The following is a 22764-nucleotide window of genomic DNA, read 5'->3' as shown; positions in this document are numbered from 1 at the left end:
TGTTTTGTGTTTGTGTGTGTGTGTGTGTGTGTGTGCTTTTAACCCATAAATAAGACTGTTTAACATCCATAACTATAAAGAATTAAGGGATTTAAGCATTTATTCACAAGAATTTTCACCTGAAAAGCTCTGTTTGCATATGGCGGCCGCCACTTTGAATAAAAGACTAGCCTCGTACTTCGACATATTTACGTAGAATATATGCTAACTGCACGTTTTTTTTTTTTGTTTGTTTGTTTTTTTTTGCTTTCAACCAAGAAATGAGACTGTTTTACATCCATAACTACAAAAAAAAATTAAGGGATTTAAGCATTTATTCACATTAATTTTCACCGGAAAAGCTCTGTTTACATATGGTGGCCGCCACATTGATCGACAGACTAGCATTGTACTTCGACATAATTGTGTAAAACAAATGCTAAATGCACTGGTTTTTTTGTTTTGTTTTTACCAAGAATCAAGATTGTTTTGCGTCCATATTTATAAAAAATTCAGGCATTTTCAAATTCAGAATCAGAATTTTCAATGAAAAAAGCTTTTTGTCTGTGATTCCATTCGGCCAGCTTTGACGGCCACGCCAACAATACAGGCCCCCTATTAATCGGCCTTGTGTCCCGTCAATATCATTATGAAGTCTATGCATTTTAATTAGGAAGGCTGGCAACTTGTTTATTTTGGGTTACTTCCAGTTGATTTGGGGGATTTCCGGGTCACTTCCTGTTGATTTGTTGGATTTAAAATCAATGTAAAGAGAATTAAACTCAAGTTCTGGCCCCCAATAACACTTTTTAAAAATTCATAGCATTTCAATAAGCACCCTATAAACTCAACAGATGCCAATGACGGCGCTAGACCTCCAATCCATTTGAAGTGGGAGATCCTCCCAGTTCAAATGAAATGGGCGTCTACAAGTGACAAACTCATCGAAATTCACAGCAAAAGGATGACTGGATGCCACGATTGGACGTGTATCATCGTCAATGGCACTGAAACAGTACACGCGTCATATTCTTTTAAAAAATTGATATTTTTCATAGAGTCCCCCAAGCACAAATGAGCCCGGTTTGGTTCTCAGAGCAGCACGCAAGGTTTCCTCGAGACGACGGGCTCCGGGTTAAGGAAGGCCCTGACGGCCTCGGCAAACACGTCCTTAATTCCGTCCTGGTTGAGAGCGGAACACTCCAGGTAGCGCACGGCTTGGATCTGGCGAGCCAGCGCGACGCCCTGGTGGTGAGTGACGGGTGCCTGATTCTGCTCCTTCAGCTTCTTCTGGGTGTCGGCGTCATTTCGGAGGTCACTCTTGGTGCCAACCAGGAGGATGGGGACCCCGGGGCAGTGGTGGGAAACCTGAGGGAAGAAGAATACCAAAGTCCGTCAAAGAGTCGTGGCGGGATTCCTCCCTTACATACCTCAGGGTGCCATTTGTGTTTGACGTTCTCGTAGGAGGCCGGGCTGGAGATGGAGAAGCAGATGATGAAGACGTTAGTCTGTGGGTACGAGAGTGTCCTCAGGCGGTCGTACTCCTCCTGGCCCGCCGTGTCCCACAGGTTCAGGCTGATGATCCTGCTGTCTACGGTCACCTGAATGCACCATGGACACACAGAAAATACCATCTTAATGTGAACATTGCAGAAAATATGTGCAGTGGTTGGACAGTAAAAGCCTCATTCCTCAAGTTCAAAACAAACTGGGCGAAGAAGACACTTCAAGTCACTCATCTCAAGGAACTACACTGCTGGCCTAAAGTATTAGCACGCCTGCAATTCTGCATTTCTTACCTGTGGCACATAACAGGTTTTGGCAATAACTAAATCATACTTGCAGCCAGTTAAAATGGATTAAAATTGTCTCAACCTGTGTCCTTGTGTGTACTGCATTGATCACGGAGAAAAGAAAGAAGACCAAACAACTGTCTGAGGATTTGAGAAACAAAATTGTGAGGAAGCATGGGCAATCTCAAGGCTACAAGTCCATCTCCAAAGACCTGAATGTTCTACCGTGTGCAGTAGGAGTGGGAACCTCACGATACGATACGATTTGCGATACAAATCTCACAATAACGATGATCTGACGATATGGCGATACAACGATTATCTATATATTGGTCAGGAAATCATTTTAGGATTTTCTATAAACAACTAATGAACAGAAAAAAGTTTCTGCTGTGAATTGGAATGAGTTTATCAAGAGTAGACGTCCAATCCGTTTGAACTGGGAGGGATGGCAGCGAATGAACATTCATTCGCTGCCATCCCTCCCACTTCAAACGGATTGAACGTCTATGGCCGTCAGTGGCAGCCAATGCCAGGCAACGAGGTCATTTTGGGCCATTTAAAGTGATTTACCTGTTGATGATTTTCAGTTACTTCTCGTTGATTTTGGGGCATTTTATGGATCACTTCCTGTTTAATTTAAGTTACAGAATAGGAAGTGACCTGGGAATCACCCAAATAAATAGGCAGTGACTCAAACTCAACAGAATATGACCTGTAAATTCCCTAAAATGAACAGCATGTAACCTGTAAATGCCCTGAAAATCGGACAGAATGACTGTGAATGCTCTGGTTTCGAATGAACGAACGTTCCCAGTCTAAATGGATTGGGCGTCGAGCACTGTCATTGGCAGCCTTAGATTTAATTGACACGCTATTATGGTGGAAGATTTTGGTAGCAACTTGTTGGTTCCTTGTTTTTGTTTTTTGTTTTTTTAAACATTGACACCTTTTTAAAACGACATCTCGCTTCTTGGAAAGAGCATATTGATAACCTTTTGGGATACAAAGTATCACAATATACAGTATCACCATTTCGATATTTTGTCACGCCCCTAGTGCACAGTGTCATCAATAAGCAGGGGTGAAAGTGGGCCAGAACGGTCAGAAACGCAGATTCAGGGCCAGAACTTAGTTCCGGTATAACATTAAGAGCCAGAATGCTGTTCATGGTGCTTTGATTCCAAAAATATGACGACAACTGTCAAAATGCTATGTTAAAAAAAAAAAAAAAAAAACTGCTAAGATGACGCACATGCATTTTATCTCTAAGAAGAAAACAATATACCAACATCATATTTACATACACAAGTGTTAACAACAAGCTAAATAAAGTGCTGGTGTAGCGTAATCTGTTTCCACCAATATTTATGATTTATTTTATTCCACGGACGGCATGGATGTTTCCCCAGCTGCTGCAGTTATCTGAGTCTGACGATGATGAGATACGTCAATGTGCGAATGCACGCAGGAAAGCAAAACGCCTGGACTCATTTATCCGTTCAATTGGCAGACATACTGACATGTGATCAGCAGAGATAGTTAGCACTGATTGGTTCAAATGTGCATGTTTTCTGGAACAGCAAAAAAAAAAAAAAGGTTGTTGAATTGATGCGACAAAAAAAGGGAAATGCAACATAAAATGGATCAAATCTTTAAGATCAACAAAATAGTTGAGGATGCTTACTTATCATAATTAGTTTTATTTGCTCTGATGGGGAGGTTCAAAACATCTTAGCTGTCAATGTGCACTTTGGACTTAGATTTGTTCATTTATGTTAGGCTACTTATTCATTTCCTTATGATATAAAAAAGTCAATGTTTGCGGGATCTTCAAAATATATTCCATTTCACTCTGCATGATATAGGTCAGTTGTACTTATTTTTCTGAATGTATGTTACTTATATCTTTATTATAAAAATAAATAAATACATGTTTACGTCACTTTACATTACTTCAATTTTAATATACATCCTATGTTCTTAAGTAGTTAAAATTGAGATTTGGCATTTAGTATGTGAGGAAATGAGGGAAAATAAAAATTAGGAGATGGAGGTTGGGGTTACTGCTGTTTTTGTAAACTTTTATTTTGCAAATCATTCAAAAAATACAATTTAGAATGAAAATCAGTTTTGGTATTTGTTATAGAAATAACTGTGCTAAAAAAAAAATTTAAAAAAAAGGAAAGGAAAACAAAAATAAAATAAATACAATTTCTGACTCTGTGGCGAACTTCACATCAAGGTGTTCTGGCAAGAAATTCTAGCCACTTTCACCCCTGTCAATAAGTATAAAGCCCATGGCACTATGGCTAACCTCCCTTGATGTGGACGGTAAAGGAAAATTGATGAGAGATTTCAACGAAAGATTATGCGGATGGTAGATAAAGAACCTTGACTAACATCCAAACAAGTTCAAGCTGTCCTGCAGTCCGAGGGTGCAACAGTGTCAACCCGTACTATCCGTCGGCGTCTGAATGAAAAGGGACTCTATGCATAGGATACCCAGGAAGACCCCACTTCTGACCCACAGACATAAAAAAGCAAGGCTGGAGTTTGGTAAAACGTACCTGAGAAAGCCAAAAACGTTTTGGAGGAATGTTCTCTGGTCAGATGAGACAAAAGTGGAGCTTTTTGGGAAAATGCCTCAACATAGAATTTACAGGGGGGAAAAAACAAGGCCTTCAAAGAAAAGAACACGCTCCCCACAGTCAAACATGGCGAAGGTTCCCTGATGTTTTAGGGTTGCTTTGCTTCTTTTGGCACTGGACTGCTTGACCTTGTGCATGGCATTATGAAGTCTGAAGACTACCAACAAATTTTGCAGCATAACGTAGGGCCCAGTGTGAGAAAGCTGGGTCTCCCTCAGAGGTCATGGATCTTCCAGCAGGACAATGACCCAAAAACACACTTCAAAAAGCACTAGAAAATGGTTTGAAAGAAAACACTGGAGACTTCTAAAGTGGCCAGCAATGTGTCCAGACCTAAATCCCATAGAGCACGTGTGGAGAAATCTGAAAATGGCAGTTTGGAGAAGGCACCCTTCAAATCTCACAGACCTGGAGCAGTTGGCCAAAGAAGAATGGTCTAAAATTCCAGCAGAGCATTGTAAGAAACTACATGATGGATACCGGAAGCGGTTGTTCGCAGTTATTTTGTGTAAAGGTTGTGCTACCAAGTATTAAGCTGAGGGTGCCAATACTTTTGTCCAGCCCCTTTTTGGAGTTTTGTGTGAGATGATAATGATTTTTTTTTTTCATTCTGTTTTGTGTTTTTTCATTGCAAGCAAAATAAATGAAGATATTAATACCAAAGCATTTGTAATTGCAATCATTTTCTGGGAGAAATTGAGCATTATCTGACAGAACTGCAGGGGTGCCAATACTTTTGGCCAGCACTGTAATTTGGTGTGGGACTTTATGGTCCATTGTTATTTGATCGGGACGTTGTGAAAATTTAGACACCTGGCTGCTGTAATTGTCAAAGACGGTTGGGATGTACTCTTTGGGAAAAGCTCCAGTGGTGTAGGAGATGAGGAGGCAGGTTTTCCCCACGGCGCCGTCACCGACCACTACGCACTTGATTGTCTGCATGATCAAAGCAACCTGCAACAGACATACACGCAGTTAAAACAAGTGTGACGCTCCTTAAATTCATGTACGGCTTAAGCTAAACTTCGTTCCTCCCTGAAGCGTGCAAATCTTGTCTCTCTCAAGGTGTATCAAATCAACATACAGTACTGTATGTCCTTGAGACCAATTACGACTTAGTTAAGGAGAATCTGCAACCGGCGGAACGTAAGTAGGCATGAATGGGATCTGTTACAGTATGTGACAACTCAAAACTAAACGAGGAGCATTCTGAAAGAACAGACTTTTACCAAAATAGCCTATGTGACCTTTGACCACGCCTCTTCTCATATTACCTACCCTGTAAACTGGTGTTAAATAGGCTAATTTTGTATCAACTTCCTTTTCTGAACTAAAGTCATATGAAAAAATTAGGACACCCCATGAAATATTCAGTTCTTTATTAAGAAATGTTCACATATCAAAGTCTGATCTTGTATTTCTTTATCACTGGAAAAGAGTGATTTAATTGCAGGCAAACAACAAAAATTAACATTGTTTTACTCATTAAACCAAATATGATAAACAAAAATGCATATTCTAACTGAGGAAAAAGTTAGGACACCCTATCACCTAATAGCGTGTTACCCACTTTGGCTGAAATAACTTCAGTGAGACACTTTTGTAGCCATCAACCAGTCTTTGACACCGGTCTAAAGAAAGTTTGCATCCCCCCCTCACTCCTCAACGCAGAATACTTTCAACAGTGAGATGTTTGAGGGGTTTCTTGCATGTACAGCCCGTTTCCAGTCACCCCACGGCATCCCATTGAGATTAAGATCTGGGCTTTGACTCGGCCATTCCAGGAATCTCCATTTCTATTCAGCTAGTCCTTGGTGGATTTGCTGATATGCTTTGGGTCATTGTCATGTTGCAGGGTCCAGTTTCGCTTCAGCTTTAATTTTTTTCAAAGGTGATCTCACATGTTCCTCAAGCACCTTCTAATACTCGATAGAATTCATGGTGGATTTTATGATGGTGAGCTGGCCAGGTCCTGCTGAAGCAAAGCAACCCCAAACAATGACACTTCCACCTCCATGCTTCACAGTCGGTATGAGGTTCTTTTCCTTTTTCATTTTAGGGTTTTTGGAGACTTCTTTTAGCATCTTGTGGTCTGCTCTCGGGGTGAACTTGCTTGGACGGCCAGACCTGGGCATGTTGGCAGTTGTTTCAAATGCCCTCCACTTGTAGGCTATTTTCCGGACAGTGGAATGGCGGATATAATATTCTTTTGAGATCTTTTGAAATCCCTTACCAGACTCATAAGCGTCTACAATCTTCTTTCTGAAGGCCTCAGACAGCTCCTTTGGTCTCACCATGCTGTTTTCTCTCACTTCAACAGTCAGTCACTGTTGAAAGTATTTCGCATTGAGGAGTGGGGCAAACTTTCTTCAGGCTGATGAAGACTGGTAGATGGTTACAAAAAGTGTCTCACTGAAGTTATTTCAGCCAAAGGAGGTAAGACTAGCTATTAGGTGGTAGGGTGTCCTAACTTTTTCCTCAGTTAGAATATGCATTTTTGTTGATACTAGTATATTTGGTTTAATGAGTAAAACTATGTTAATTTTTGTTGTTTAAGTGCAATTAAATCACTTTCTTTTCCAGAAATAAAGAAAAACAAATCAGACATTGATATGGGAACATTTTTAAATAAAGAATTGACTATTTAATGGGGTGTCCTATTTTTTTCGCATGACTGTATGTGACCTTTGATCTCATGACCCCATGACCCCAGAATTGAATCACCTCTTTGGTTTCATATTACAAACATATCCTGCAAGTTCGATAAGAATTCCTTTATGTGTTTTTATCGTGAACACTAACATATGGACTAACTTGCCGACATGGGGAAGCAAATAAGTCTTCAGTAGGTTTCACCAAACGACGAAGGTAACAAGATCAGGAACATGGCTAAAGTAAAATGAATAGTTGGTTGACAAAATGTAATTTATTCATGTTTACCTGTTTGCCTGATTGGATTTAATTAATTATTCAGAGACTCATGACGTCCCATCGTCTGGCTCCTGAGAAGAGAAAAGAGTAATTCTTATACAGTAACAAGGGCGTAGGTTTGCATCGGGACGGTAGGGACATACCACTACTAACAACTTTTCAGGATGCTCAAATTGTCCCCACCAACTTTTAAGCAATCTTATTTGCACTATATCATTAGTTCAGTTATACTGGTCATTTAGATTGTCTTCCCATATGTTGTAAGAATAGAATTGACCCTACCATTATTAAGTGAATTATTTTCATTATGTTCGGACTTACATTTACCCCTTCTCACTTGCTGAACGTGCCTGTAATTTTTTCCCCCTGTAAACGCATGTTTAAATGTCTGATGACTTGACTCCAACACACACACACACGTACACACACATTAAATATTAGAGATACCATATTGGCCCGAATATAAGACGGCCCTTATTATAAGACGACCCTTCTTTTTCAAGACTCAAGTTTAAAAAAAGACTTTTTGAACACCAAATTAATTTTTATACAGAAAATAATTACAGTACATTCAAAACAAATGATTATAACAATATATTTGAGAGAAAAAACATGTTATTTTGCCTCATTCAAATCTTAATATCTGAACATTTAAATATGTAAACTAAAGTGCAGTCACATTCGTAAATGAATGGCTCTGGTTTTTGAAATGTAAATAAACCAATCTATCGTGATAAAACAACAAAATTGCAATAACTGCATTAACCATCAAAGTGAAGTCTAACTGTAACTGTAGTCTTGAAACAAATCTGAATAAGGAAAAACATTGCAATAAAATAATGCAAACTGGTTAAACTAAAAAGAGTAGCTGAGATCTGTCATGACAGAACATCGCTTCAATGATATCTGGCACCATCTAGCGTCGTGAATGGGGAGAGTAGCTGAGATCTGTCATGACAGAACATCGCTTCAATGATATCTGGCGCCATCTAGCGTCGTGAATGGGTATAATGTGTAGACCGCGAATATAAGAGGACCCCCTCTTTTTCAATGTTATTTCAATGCAAAAAACACAGTCTTATATTCGGGCCAATACGGTATTAGGGATTTTTTTTTTTTTTTTTTCCGGCCAGCAGCAGCTATTGTAAGTAGCCACTGTAAGTAATGTAAAAAGACGTCAATATTGTGGAGGTGGGGAGCACACCAATAATTTTGCTACTGAAAGTCTGACTTACATAGCATAACATTGAACGTGTGAACTTGCTAAACTCAAGTAGGAAAGCTGCTTAGACAGAAGTGTCGTCTTGTATGTGTTTTCTTCTGTTGACGTTAACTGTGAGAAATTTTGTGAACCGAGGTTTACCCCCTTCTCCTCAATTTTCATTTTTATTTTATTTATGTGGTCCTAAAGCCGCCCAAAGGAGCTTTTTCATTTTTTTGTTCAGTTTGGCTGTGCTTGTAGACAAAAGCAGGAGTGTTTTACCTGAAGGACAGCTCCATTTTTATTTTTGTTAGGGTTTGGCTTTTTTTTCCAATTATATTTAATTTACTAGTATTTATTTAGAAAGATAATGTTGAGTGGTCTTAAGACAAATGTTGCAAGTAAATAAACAAATATTGCAATTTAAATTTGCTAATTAAATCCAGAAACGTATTCTGGAAGTTTTCAAAATGTTTCTTTAGTGTTTTTTTGTGTCCTTTTTTATATTAAAGAAAAAAAGTAATATTGATCAACTTACAATAAAGTATAACTTTTTAAGATTGTTTTGTTTTTAACAGAAAACACTTGAAGCGCATCAATTTGCCTGAATTTATTTATTTATTTTTCAAAAAGTCACATCCAAACTGTAAAAATACACTCAAGGTACATTTTATAACCCTTTAATATTGCAAAAATAAATTTAATAAACTCAATAAATAATAATGTTAAATTGATTAGCAATACTGACTCATGAGGACAATATGCCAAACAATTTGACCAAAAAAAATAAATAAATAAATAAATAAATAATAGTACAAAAACGACAGTGTCATTGGACAGAGGGACAGTTTTTATTTTTACTGCAGGCAGTATTAGCGCTTTGCTATGGTGTGGGGTTATTTTGCACTGAGCATGCTAACAGTGCTAGCTGGTTTACTGATATAACACTGACACAGTGATTGGGGTCTATTGACTGTAAGTGATGTCTTAATTTGGCTTCCTGCTGTCTGCAACAAACATTTTTAAACCCAGTAAACAGACTGGTCTTTCCTTGTCTCACACTGTATTAAAAGTCAAAGCCAAATGCCAAACGTTACACACGCTTCGTCATATTTCCTCATCTTAGTTCTTTCTATCTCCAGTGCTCTTTACTGTGTGCTCTTGTTTGGTTCAAAAATACTGCGCACACTCTGAAAATGAGAGCGCCACTGCCACCCACTGAGTGGAATGGCAATTACACTTTATTCTAGTTGGGCAAAAAAGTATGTTCCCCAAGGCCACATGCGCCACACCTGGTGTCGCTCTACGCCCCACTAGTTGAGAAGTACTGCACTACATGCAACTCCCTTATTTAAAACCCAGTACATTTGTGGGCGATTATGGGAACGAAACTAGAACAAATTTCCTTTCCTTTCAATAGGAAGGCCTGACTAGAGTTACAAGAGAACAGAATGCACTTGCATCTCAAGGCACCATTCTATTACAAATGCCCGGGTCAACTGTAGACTGGATTTGAGTCAAAGTTCCGCGCACATTTTCTGTTCAGGAAAAGTGATCAGCACATTATTCCGGTGGACGTGGCGTCGAAGAATGAAATCCTAACTTTGAGAATGCAGCTCAGCCCAGCCTCCGGGGACCGATGGATGCAACCCCTCCCACTCTCATCTTAGTCCTGCTGGAAGAAGTCTGTGGGGACCTCCGCAAACTTTGATCCATTACTTTTTGTAACATTTCTCAAAAGTCAAAACCCTTATTAACTTTGCCACTTACAGTAAAATGTGTCTTTCAAAGCTTGTTTAAAAGGAAGATCGTCAAAAGCTGTCAATGGTCTCCACCCAGTTGGATCCATGAAGCTGCCAGGCTCTTACTCAAGCTCTTACTCACCCCAAAAATGTTGGAATGCACCAGTTACAGAGAAGTGAAAACATGAACACGAAGAAAAAATTGAAAAAATACAGTACTACTATTGCGCCTTTATAGCACACTAATTGACGGTGCTGGACGTCCAATCCATTTTGACAGTCTGATGGATTGGACGTCTACTGCTGTCAATGGCACTAGTAGATGAGCATTTGAGGAAAAAGCAAGTTGGACTAATTGTTCCAAAGTATTTAATCAGTATTTGTTTGAATGTCTTGACACATGCAAAGCCTAAACTAGTTTTACACACATACAATTACGCAGAGATGACATTGAAAGAAATGTGTTGAAATGTTCTCATGTTGAAACTTAAACGTTTAACTAAAATAAGGAAGCTTTTCTTAAGCAAAAAGTCCTTGCGGTCTCGTGTTGAAATTAAGGCGGCATCTCCAGTGCCCCGCTTTGTGAAATTCTTTTTCTTAGTACTAATAAAAGCCTGATTCTATTTAGTTTGGCTGCCATTGACAGCGATTTGAAGTTCGAATGGCTTGGACGTGTACTATTGACAATCTCGTAGAAATTCACAGCAAAAAGCCACATGATCGGACATGTAAAATTTTCTTCGTTGAGAAATCGGAGAACATTTACTGTTAAGTTCCCTTTTTTTAATGAATTAAGTTTTTCATGCACGTGTTTTTATGCACGTGTTTTTTTTGTTTTTTTTTAAGCCCTGACAGAGAACTCACTAAATTTATTGGCTCCCATTGACGGTTCTAAACGTCCAATACATTTTGACTTATTAATAATTGTAGAACAACGTAAACTATACACACAGGATAAATAATTAAACATATATAATAATTGCTAATACTTATGATTTTTTTTTAAGTGATAAAAATCACTTGCTCTATTGGCGTTAAGTATAAATCTTTTAATAGCTGTCCACTGTAGTTACCACTGTCCTTGAGAGCAGTAGATTAAAAAAATATCAAAATATAATGAAATATTTCAGGGGGGTTTTTCCTTGTTTTTTTTTATCTAATCCAACAATGAAACAGAATGTGTAACGATTTTCCCTTTTTTGTTGATTCAAAATGTAAATAGTTATATAATACACAAAAATGAAAAAAATATACCGTATTTTTCGCACCAGCCATAAAATGCCCAACGAAGAGGAAAAAAACATATATAAGTCGCACCGGAGTATAAGTCACATTTTGGGGGGACATTTACTTGATAAAATCCAACACATAGAACAGATACAGTGGGGAGAACAAGTATTTGATACACTGCCAATGGGTTTTCCCATTGGCAGTGTATCAAATACTTGTTCTCCCCACTGTATGTCATCTCTAAAGGCAATTTAAAATAAAAATACAATAGAGAACAACATGCTGAATAAGTGTACAGTATGATAATGTTAAATGATGCATGAACAACGAAATGCGTACGTGACTGGTAATTTAACGTAACATAACTATTAAGTTATTCAGATAACTATAGCATAAATAACATGCTAATAAGTTTACCAAACAATCAGTGTCACTCCAAAACACCAAAATAAAATGTGAAATGATATAATAATATGTTAATAATTTCACACTTAAGTCAGAGTATAGGTCGCACCCCCAACCAAACTATGAAAAAAATTGCGACTTATAGTACGAAAAATACGGTATCAAGAAATTCAGTTTTCCTTTTTTTTTTTTTTTTTTTTTTTTTAATTAAAAAAAGGTCATTAATACAAAAAAGACAATGTTTACGGTTTCCCATTCCTTTTTTGAAGGGAAATAAATATTTACTGAAAAATGAAAGGAAAAATGTCAAGAGTAGAGTTATCCAATAATGACTTTTGAACAGACAACTGATATCCCGATATTGTCCAACTCCAAAAAATCCGATACAGTCATGGACTTAACATATTATGTCTAATTGTACTGTATTGTGATGCCCCACGGGAGGCTTTAATAATGATAAATGTAACAACTTAAGGTTTTCCAAATAACACTCTATTAAAAATAAAAGAACAACGTCAACAGATGTTATGGAAAAAGTGCCTATATTTCACAACTATATTTATTGTGGAAATCAAAATAGTGCAAACAGCAGTTTTTTTGGATCAAGTGTAAGTGCAAATTGACAATGAAGCACTGCAATATAATATGCGGCTCACACAGTACTTGTAGCTCAAAATAACAATAAAGGCACACAGCTTCAGTACAGTGAATAAAGGTAAAAGGTTAGCATATGACGACCAACTGGCAATAACTTTTCAAATAAAATAAATACAATAATATCAACTGCTGTGATAAACTGTGACCAGCCGTTGTACAAAGGCAGAAAGCTTCTACATTCAGTTTGAGGGCAGCATGCATAGTGCATGTTATCCGATATCATTTTAAAATGCTTTTAACAGCCGGTATTATTGGCTAAGACTTGGGTCGGCAACCCAAAATGTTGGAAGAGCAATATTGGACCAAAAAAACAAACGTCTGGAGCCACAAAAAATTAAAAGCCTCATAATGAAGGTAACACATGCTGTATGTTATATTAGCCTATTATCAAAATGACTACTGCTAAGTTGGCTACAAATATATAATGAGCCTTCATGATTACTGTATTTTCCACACTATAAGGCGCACCGCATTAAAAGGCGCATCTTCAATGAATGGCCGATTTCAAAACCTTTTTCATATATAAGGCGCAGTGCATTATAGGGCGCATAGATTAGACACTACAGTAGAGGCTGGGGTTACGTTATGCATCTATTAGATGGAGCTGCCCACCAAGTTGCAGTGAGACCTTTTGCAACTGAATATTGATTCATATATAGTGGCATGAAACATTTTCTGAACCGTGGGATGAAAAGTATCTGAACCTTTAGGAATTTCTCACATTTCTGCATAAAATCACCATCAGATGTGATCTGATCTTTGTCACAATCACACAGATGAATAAACAGTGTCTGCTTTAACTAAAATCACCCAAACATTTATAGGTTTTCCAATTTCAATGAAGATAGTATGCAAACAATGACAGAAGGGGGAAAAATAAGTAAGTGAACCTACACATTTAATATTTTGTGCCCTCCTTTGGCAGACATAACTTCAACCAGATGCTTCAGGTAGCTGCAGATCAGTCTGGCACATCGATCAGAACTAATCTTGACCTATTGTTCTCGACAAAACTGCTGTAATTCAGCAAGATTCTTGGGATGTCTGGCATGAATCGCTGTCTTTAGGTCATACCACAGCATCTCAATGGGGTTCAAGTCTGGACTCCGACTTGGCCACTCCATATCGTGTATTTCGGTCTTCTGAAACCATTCTAAAGTTGATTTACCTCTGTGTTTTGGCTCATTGTCTTGTTGCAGCAACCATCCTCTTTTTAGCTTCAACTGTCCAACAGATGGCCTAAGGTTTTCCAGAGAAACATTCTGATAAACCTTTGAATTCATTCTTCCATTATGGATTGCAAGTTGTCCAGGCCCTGAGGAAGCAAAACAGCCCCAAATCATGATGCTCCCTCCACCATGCTTCACGGTGGGGATGAGGTGTTGATGTTGGTGAGCTGTTACATTTTTCCTCCACTCATGACGTTGTGTGTTACTCCCAAACAATTCAACTTTGGTTTCATCAGTCCACAAAATATTTTGCCAAAACATCTGTGGAGCGTCCAAGTGCCTTTCTGCGAACATTAAACGAGCAACAATGTTTTTTTAGACAGTAGTGGCTTCCTCCGTGGAGTCCTCCCATGAACACCATTCTTGGCCATAGTTTTACATATACTTGATGTGTGCACAGAGATACTGTACTGTGCCAGTGATTTCTGTAAGTCTTTAGCAGGCACTCTATGGTTCTTTTTTACCTCTCTGAGTGTTCTGCGCTGAGCTTTTGGCGTCATCTTTGGTTGACGGCTACTCCTTGGGAGAGAAGCAACAGTGCCAAACTCTCTCCATTTTAGACAACTTCTCTGACTGTCAATTGATGAACATCCAGACTTTTAGAGATGTTTTTCCCAGCTTTATACACATCAATAATCCTTGCTCGCAGATCTTCAGAAAGCTCTTTTGACCGAGCCATGATGCACATCAGACAGTGTTTCTCAACAAGACAATTCTTACATGGTGTGTGTTTTATAGTGGGCAGGGCAGCTTTAAACCACTCATCAGTGATTGGACACACACCTGACTTAAATTGTTTGGTAATAATTGGTTTCAGTTGCTCTTTAATTGTCCTTAGGCAGAGGGTTCACTTACATATTTTCCCCCTTCTGTCATTGTTTGCATGCTATCCTTATTGAAATATGAAAACCTTAAATGTTTGGGTGGTTTAGTTAAAGCAGACACTGTTTTTTCATCTGTGTGATTTTGACAAAGATAAGATTACATTTGATGGTGATTTTATGCAGAAATGTGAGAAATTCCAAAATCAGATTAGGAGTGGGAACCTCTTGGTACCTCACAATACCATACGATTTGCGATACAAAGCTCCCGATAATGATGATCTGACGATATAGCGATACAACGATTTTTGATACATTGGTCAGGAAATCATTCTAGGATATTCTACAAAAAAACTAATAAACAGAAAAACAAGCTTCTGATGTGAATTGGAATGAGTTTATCACTAGTAGACGTCCAATCCGTTTGAAGTGGGAGGGTGGCAGCGAACGTATTGAACGTCTATGGCCGTCAGTGGTAGCCAATGCCAGTCAATGAGTAATGTTGGGCCATTTAAGGTCATTTACCTGTTTATTTTCAGTTATTTCCTGTTGATTTGGGGGTATTTTATGGGTCACTTGCTGTTTATTTTGCGTTGCAGAACAGGAAGTGACCCGGGAATCACCCAAATGAATAGGCAGTGACTCAAACTCAACAGGAAAAGACCTGTAAATGCCCTAAAATGAAAAGCAAGTGACCTGTTAATGCCCCGAAAATCGGACCGAATGACTGTGAATGCTCTGGTTTTGAATGAACGAACGTTCCCAGTCTAAATGGATTGGGTGTTGAGCACCGTCAATGGCAGCCTTTTTTTTTTGTTGACACCTTTTTAAAACAATATCTCGATTCTTGACAGGAGCATATCGATAACCTTTTGGGATACAAAGTATCACGATAAATCACAATTTCGATATTTTGTCACACCCCTAGTTCAGATACTTTATCATACCACTGTATAAGGCGCACTGCATCGTAAAGCGCACTGTTGGCTTTTGAGAACATTTAAGGCTTTTAGGTGCGACTTATAGTGCAGAAAATACGGTTTATTCTCCTTGCAGAGCATCCTATAGAAAATAATGCACCACGTGACTACTCTGTTGTATGATGCTGCCTTAAGTTTAACTTCATTACAATGTTAATGAATTAGAATCATGTTTTTCCTCCTACAGAAACCATATTAAAACAAAAAATATATTTCCCTCCATCTTTTTCCATGTTCAAACATTTTTGAAAACGCTCTAGGGAGCCACTAGGGCAGCGCTAAAGAGCCGCATGTGCCTCCAGAGCCGTAGGTTGCTGACCACGGGCTAAGAGGTTAAAAAGAGGACAAAAAAGGATTTGGACAATTTTTAAAGTCAACATTGTCTCTAAATAGTTCATTGGCTATCTAAATTTATTTGTTAATTGACTAGTCAATTAATGGTGGCAGCCGTGACAAACATTTAACTACAATATGGCCCGTGACAAAGATGAGATTCAGTGGGACTTAACACTAAGTGAGTATTATAAGGAAGTGAGCAAAAATGTTACACTTCCTTTTGGTCAGCTGAGATCTCTATTTTGTGTCTGATGACCTGTTGAGGAACTGCCTCTTACCAAGACTTGACAGGAATATGTCTAATATTAGCGCCATTTTTGTGGCTGCGTCATCTTGTGTTTCTTTTTTTTCCATTTACATCTTCCAACTGGAGTCCTTGTGTGTGTGCCAAGACGTCCATGTTGACAGTATTTCATCTCGTTAACAATCGTGCCTCTCATAGACCCGCCAACAATAGAGGAACTTAGTGTGTGTGTTCATGTTGAACGTGAAGCAGGAAGGGTTTGTCGTCAGCTTCTTAACTCTTTCGTTGCCATTGGCGATGATAACCGTCTGATCATGGGGTGTCTTTTTTTTTTTTTTTTTTTTAATTTGTTTATTCCTGGTAGTATGTGTTGTTGTAGTTAGTAAAAAAGGGAACTGGGGTATTGAAAACTGGGAGGGGCTGGAAGCGATCGAATAATCTGTTGAATCATATAATCCAGTTGAAATGGATTGGATGTCTTAATGGAAGCCAACGAGTTAGGTTGCATGAAGTCAAAAAACAACCACAACAAAAGAAATTTATAGAATTTATTGAATTTAATTTATTTCTTCTTTTTTCAATTCATTACACTTGGTTTTATTTTTTGGGGAAGTTTTCATTTATTTTAATAATTTTATTTAAGGCTGCAGCTATCGATTATTTTGGTAGTCAGTTAATTGATGAACTAGTTAGTTCAAATAATCGAGTAACCGGATAAGGAACATGAAAATTTAAAATACCTGAGCTGAACCTCAAAGGGTGTAAAAAAATAAATAAATAAGGATCTATGTACAACAAAGAAACAATGGCTAACTTACAGAGCAAAAGTCTGCTAGCTTAAATGCTATAAAACGCTAATGTTTTTTTCTTTTCTTACAATGTTCTTAACAAACGGTTCAGACACATATTCCCACAAAAAAAAAGGTTAAATATACCAATAAACTAAATTATGAATGCATTAAAAAAAAAAAAAGCTCATACAAAAACTTGGCTTATGTTGGTCTTAATATGGAGCAGCTGGATTCAGCCATGTGAAATGAAGCAGACTAGAGGGCAGCGTATCCACCCAAATCAATACAACTAAATGCAAACACTTTCAAAATAAACCATGACAACGCCACTTTAATTAAACGAATACTCGAAGCAGAAAATTTAATTCGAATCTGTTTTCCTAATCAAATACTCGAGTCAATCGATTAATCGTTGCAGCACTAATTTTATTTTATTTAGAATTATTCATATTTTCTATTTTTCAACTCATGGTTTTTTTTTTTTGTTTTTTGTTTTTTGCGTGATTTTTAATTTATTTATTTATCACTGTTTTGTTCTCCGCAAAAGTGATTCTTCAATTATTTAATTTTTTTCAAAATCATATATATATTTAGTATGTTTGTTTTATTGGCAACCATTGGATATCAAATGGGGTCCTCAAAATATTGTCCCTTTGGCTACAATTGGCCCCTGGGCTACACTTTTGAGACCCTTGTCCTATATGAATATAACATAAAAAACATTTAAGGAAAAAACAATGAATACATGAAGGGTTAAAGCCCTTTGAACAATAGGAAAGTTGTTGATGAGTTTCCTGAGTTTGATAAGTTCTAAGTGATAATATGCCAAAGTTACTACAGTATATAGTCAATGTAAAAATGTTTTTTTTTTTTTTTTTAAAGCAAGTCTACTTCATAAACCACCTTATAATGTCAGCCAATGTATTAAACTATGCCCTAAATGAACATTTGACAGTTTTATAGTAGTGCCAAATTCTCTTCTGTTGGCTTATCGACCAGGAAAAAACAATGTATACATGTATTATTGCAATATTGTGCTATAATAGGAGTAATTTTCCTTATCATCTGCGATAATATACTGTAGTTGGAATGTTCACAATTTGTAATGTCAACTTGTACAAACATGATCCTAAAATGAGCCACTTTGCTTTGACGTTGCTTTCCTCAAGTTAATAGCCTATTATTCTTTTGGTCATGATGAAAATACTATATATTAAGGCATCGAGTCAAAAAGCTCCTCACTCACCAGTCATTGGTCTTGTCCGATCACACCCGCTCCGTTCACTTCAGCTCAGTGGGTCTGTGCAATGTTTGCGTGAGTGCATGCGTGGATGTGGATGGGTGGAGCGTGAAAGCAACAGCAGGAGGAGGAAGAGGAAGTTTACTGTCCTCCACTCTGTGTATGTGTGTGGACTGCTATCAGGAAGGAGTTTTAGCAGCCGGGTGGAAGGAGGCTTGTCGGTGCTTGTCAAACTTTTGAGTACCGCCTCAAAAAAATACATTGGAAGGGCAAGTGACTATTTTTGGTCATTTTAAAAACATAACTTTAATCATTGGAGAAGTTGTGTGAGAATGCCTTTATGCGGGTCACTTAATTCCTGAAGGGAAGTCCCTTATTTTGGTTGCATTTCTCGGTCACTTCCTATTGATATACAGTAGGCCCTTTTTTTTTGTTAATTTTGGGATAGCTCCAGATCACTTCCTGTTAATTGTGTGGCAATTCAAGGTCATTTCCTATTGATATTGGTTCACTTCCTGTTATTTTGGGACATTTTCGGGTCACTTCCTGTTGATTTGGGAGCATTTCGTTTCTGGGCCACTGCCCGTCGATTTTGGGGCATTTCTTGGCCACAATCTGTTAATATCGTGTCACTTCTTGTTATTTTCAGAGCATTTCCCGTTGAATTGTTGAAATTAAAACAAAAACATAAATTAACTGCTCTAAAATAATGCTGCTAATTTGGTGCTGCTCGCGCGTTAATCTGAAATGCATTGTGAAGGTCCTCGCAGGGTAAAGTGTGCACTCTTGTTACCACTATCTTTGGGGTGACTTCCTTCTGGAGCATAAGCTGTGTTTCCCACTTTACGTAGATGAGTACAGGAGCTGATATTCATAATAATACACTAATAATAATCACTCCACCGTGTTTATCGACCTGTAGCAGTCAGAGCAGAGGAGCAAAGATGGTGACAGGGGAGAGACCTCTACTTAAAAGGTGAGTAGAAAAGTAATGATTAGAAAGTTGAGAAAGCCAAGAAGATGATTATATATAGCACCCCCCCCACACACACACACACATATACAGTACAGGCCAAAAGTTTGGACACATCTTCTCATTATTGTATTTTCTTTATTTTCATGACTATTTATATTGTAAATTCTAGGTCAGGGATCATGAATTAAAAATCTTCTGGGTCAGAAATTTAAAAATTACAACAATCTCGGGTCCAGAAATATTTTTAATGCTTTTTTTTTTTTTTTTTTTTTCTCCCCAAAAAATTCAAACATATCTTTACGTGGCCATGCTGATAATTACAACATTCAAAATTGTAAATAATATATAAAAGGTGCTTAAAACTAAAAAGTTCTTTAATTGAATAATTTTTTTTTTTTTTTAATTGTGGATGCTGACGGGGGGATTTGCTTTATTTTTTGACAGACCTCTTCTTTTTGCTTTCCATGAAGCAAAGTTTCAGCAACTGCACTCACACAATCTTTGACAATCGGTGCGTCACTGAAAGACTTTTTGTTTTGACCCAATATCCACGCTATTCTGAGGGAGCATTCATTTGCGCGTTGCTGTGCAGTGAATGAATGAACCATGAGCATTGAGGTGCGATCATATTGAGCCCTTAATGCCGCTATTTTTGAGAACGGACGGCAGAGTTCATAGGGAAACTTTGCGAAAAAGCTGCGTGCTTCGTCTCATAGTGCCTTTTCAAATTGCTGCTCTTTACAAGCGCTACCGTCTCTAAACAGATGAGCCATAGCGGTCTTGTGCTGCCGCCAGGTAAAATGAACAAAAATGTGTTGGTCCACTCCTCCTTAAACACTCTGTTTTCTGCATCAATCTTGCATAGTTTTGAGCACGCCATTTGCCGTACCTTTTTCGCCTCTTCCTCCAACTTCATTCGGCTCAGTATTTGGCTGTCACTCCGCGGAGAATACGAAAAATTTCAAATTTGCATTTGCGTCTCCATTTGAACAATGTCACAATTCTGCATGAAAATGATATAGTATTCATGCCAGGCTCTAGGGGGCAGTGCAGATTTACAGTGTGACAGAGAATGATGCACTTTGACCCCACCAAGCTCCCTCAGCCCGGAAAAAAATATGCCCGCCCACTCGAAGCAATGGCATTTTTCTTTTGTTCAAAAAGGCACAGAAATTGAAATATTCAATTTAAAAATATTATTAAAACAGTAAATTAAAGCCGACATTCTGCCATATTTGCTGTTTTTAATGTATAGTAGTATCGCTGCGCACACCCAATGTGACGTGTACGAGTGCTGACGTTAACGTCGCGGTCTCGCGCCGCGGGAGCCTTTAATATGCATGCCGAGGAAGCCCCCCTCAATTCCCGGCAATCGGATTCTTCCACTTTGGAGGCAGGATTCAGAATTTTGCATTTTCGCCTTCCGTCTTCGCCGACACCTTATGCACGTGAGGCAAGTCCGCTACTCAGTCATTGCGTCTTTGTGTCGCAGAGTCGCCATGTTAACTGCCCCTGAGACATGCTGTTCTAAAAATAACTTTCAAATGCTTCACTCCCATTGGCTGGCTCAAGCGCGTCACCGCTAAGGTTTTTGTTTGTTGCCCACCTCCAACTCTGCAAACCCGCAGACAAAAATGATTTTTGTTGTTGCAACGTGTATTAGTCGCAACAGCTTGAGATCCGGTCCAGACAGCTTGGGGGTCCGGAACCGGACCGAGGCCCGCGGTTCCGTGGCCTCTGTTCTAGGTAATAAAACTACGAAGGAACATGAGTGGGATTATGCACTTAGCACAAAAAGGTGACATAACTAAATACGTATATCTTCAAAGGCCAACCTTTGCTCTGCTCTTTTTTGCACACTATAGCCATTCTCTTGATGAGCTTCAAAAAGGAGTCACCTAAAATGGTTTTTGACTTCACTGGTATGCCTTTTCAGGGTTAATTAGTGGAATTTATTGCTTTATCAATTGGGTTGGGACCTTCATTTGGGTTGCACTGAATGAGGTGTGTCCAAACTTTTGGCCTGTACTGTATGTATGTATGTTATGAATAATTTTTGGATATGTTTGTGTGCATGTGTGTGTATGGCAAATTAGCCTGACCCCCGATATTACTTAAATTCTTAAATTCAAGTAATTAGTAGTATTTTTATAGCCATGTTTGTTTAAAAATGTACTAAGCGCGCCCCCCGTCCTTAAAACCTTGTGACGCCCCTGGTTAATGGCATTGAAAGAGTTAAAGCAGAAACGTGAACTAAGGTTGGCCAACCATTTTTTTAAATAATATCAATGGCTAAACAATTATAGGCATATTTTCTTTTTCTTTTTTTTTTTTTTTAACGCAACCCTTCCAGATTCTTTGTTTAACCCATAGCAACGCCCTTGACAACGAAAATGCTTTTCTTCGGCAATCTTCGGAAATTACGTCACACCGGGAAGTGCGAGGGAAGTCCGCCATAAAACAGTATTGTTTGTTGCATTGCTTCTCGGTAAGATGCCACGGCGGTGTGTTGCGATGTTTTGTTCTCACTCAAACGAAAAGTTGTATGAGTGGCCAAAGGATAGCAGGGCACGTAAATGGACATCTTTCGTTCGCACGAAGCGAATGAATTTCACGCCATGATCGAGTAGTGTTCTCGGCTGCAAACACTTCGAAGATGCCTGCTTCCTTAACCGGTCTGCTTATGATCAAGGATTTGCCAAAAAATAAGTGTGATTTTTGAATAGATGACTGATGACTTTGTCAAAGCAGAGCTGCCAACTGTTGTGGAATGAACAGTATAAGCTTGCGACGTTAGCCGAAAGTGAATTTGTGGCAATCCCCGATTATAGTTGTTGTTGCGTTCGCTAGGTTAAGCGTGTTTAAATTGTGCGTCATCTACGATCTTGTCCGAAAGGGTTAATCCACTGTCAATCGGGAAAGGGGTGTGGATGTGCGTATAAGCGGGTCGGTGTCGCGGTAATTCACGGTCACGTTGCCGTAAGAGACACACACCGCCGGTGAGTTTGTGCACATTTATTTGTATTTGTATTATGTATTTCCACCTTCATGCTTCAAGCATTGCATTGCATTTGTACGGTTCGGCGTTTCTTTCACGGTGATTGCTTGATAGCCTTCTAGTTTGTGTTTTACGTACGAGAGCCACTGACAGGTGACAACAACAAGCGTGTTGCTTTTAATGTCTGGCAGCGAATCAGCGAGCGCGCAGGTCACGCAGTGAATCATGGGAAATGCAGTTTCGGGACGACACTGAAGTGGTGCTTTGTAATCTGTTCGCTTGTGTGAAAAAACTACATTTCTTCACGCCATTAGACGCCACTTCCTGCCGAGAGCCCCGAGCTGTGTTCGTACTGTTAGCTCCATGTGTTAAAGAAACAAAGTTGTCAGCACGTCGTGTGTTCGATACATTTGTAAACAAAAAGCTCATAACAAGACACTATGCACGATCCGTTTAAGAGACGCTGGAGTACTAGGAGGCGAGGAGGAGATCAGCGAGAAGCAAAACTTCGCAGTCGAATGTGGCGGCAGTCCGCTATTATTTTATTTTCTTATTGTTG

The 22764-nt window shown here is 38.6% G+C and overlaps 1 protein-coding gene across 2 annotated transcripts; it reads right to left on the bottom strand.

The window, feature by feature from the left end:
* Positions 1-36: 36 nt before the first annotated feature.
* On the bottom strand, positions 37-18409 carry rhogb (ras homolog family member Gb). 2 transcript variants are annotated; one of them, XM_057820784.1, is made up of 5 exons: positions 18238-18405; positions 7364-7425; positions 5237-5377; positions 1410-1580; positions 37-1347 (listed from the first exon to the last, which is right to left on the bottom strand). In XM_057820784.1, the coding sequence occupies exons 3-5, from the start codon at positions 5363-5365 to the stop codon at positions 1072-1074; spliced, it is 576 nt and encodes a 191-aa protein (XP_057676767.1). In that variant the 5' UTR covers positions 5366-5377; positions 7364-7425; positions 18238-18405; the 3' UTR covers positions 37-1071. The 2 variants fall into 2 exon arrangements, with proteins under 2 accessions (XP_057676767.1, XP_057676768.1); XM_057820785.1 differs by lacking the exon at positions 7364-7425 and having other exon boundaries at positions 18238-18409.
* Between the last annotated feature and the right edge of the window lie 4355 nt (positions 18410-22764).

Source organism: Corythoichthys intestinalis, chromosome 18, assembly GCF_030265065.1.
Source record: "Corythoichthys intestinalis isolate RoL2023-P3 chromosome 18, ASM3026506v1, whole genome shotgun sequence".
In the NCBI taxonomy this organism is placed as follows: domain Eukaryota; kingdom Metazoa; phylum Chordata; class Actinopteri; order Syngnathiformes; family Syngnathidae; genus Corythoichthys; species Corythoichthys intestinalis.
The sequence above is the reverse complement of the archived record's forward strand: the minus strand, read 5'-3'. Positions and strand labels throughout refer to the sequence as shown.

What these genes read in the sequence shown, in the direction of transcription:
- rhogb (XM_057820785.1), bottom strand. Translation starts at nt 5,365, where the DNA reads ATGCAGACAATCAAGTGCGTAGTGGTCGGTGACGGCGCCGTGGGGAAA. An exon ending in TTGACAATTACAGCAGCCAG is followed by an intron (nt 1,581 to 5,236) that starts GTGTCTAAATTT and finishes TGGTGCATTCAG; the next exon opens with GTGACCGTAGACAGCAGGAT. An exon ending in AACACAAATGGCACCCTGAG is followed by an intron (nt 1,348 to 1,409) that starts GTATGTAAGGGA and finishes TTCTTCCCTCAG; the next exon opens with GTTTCCCACCACTGCCCCGG.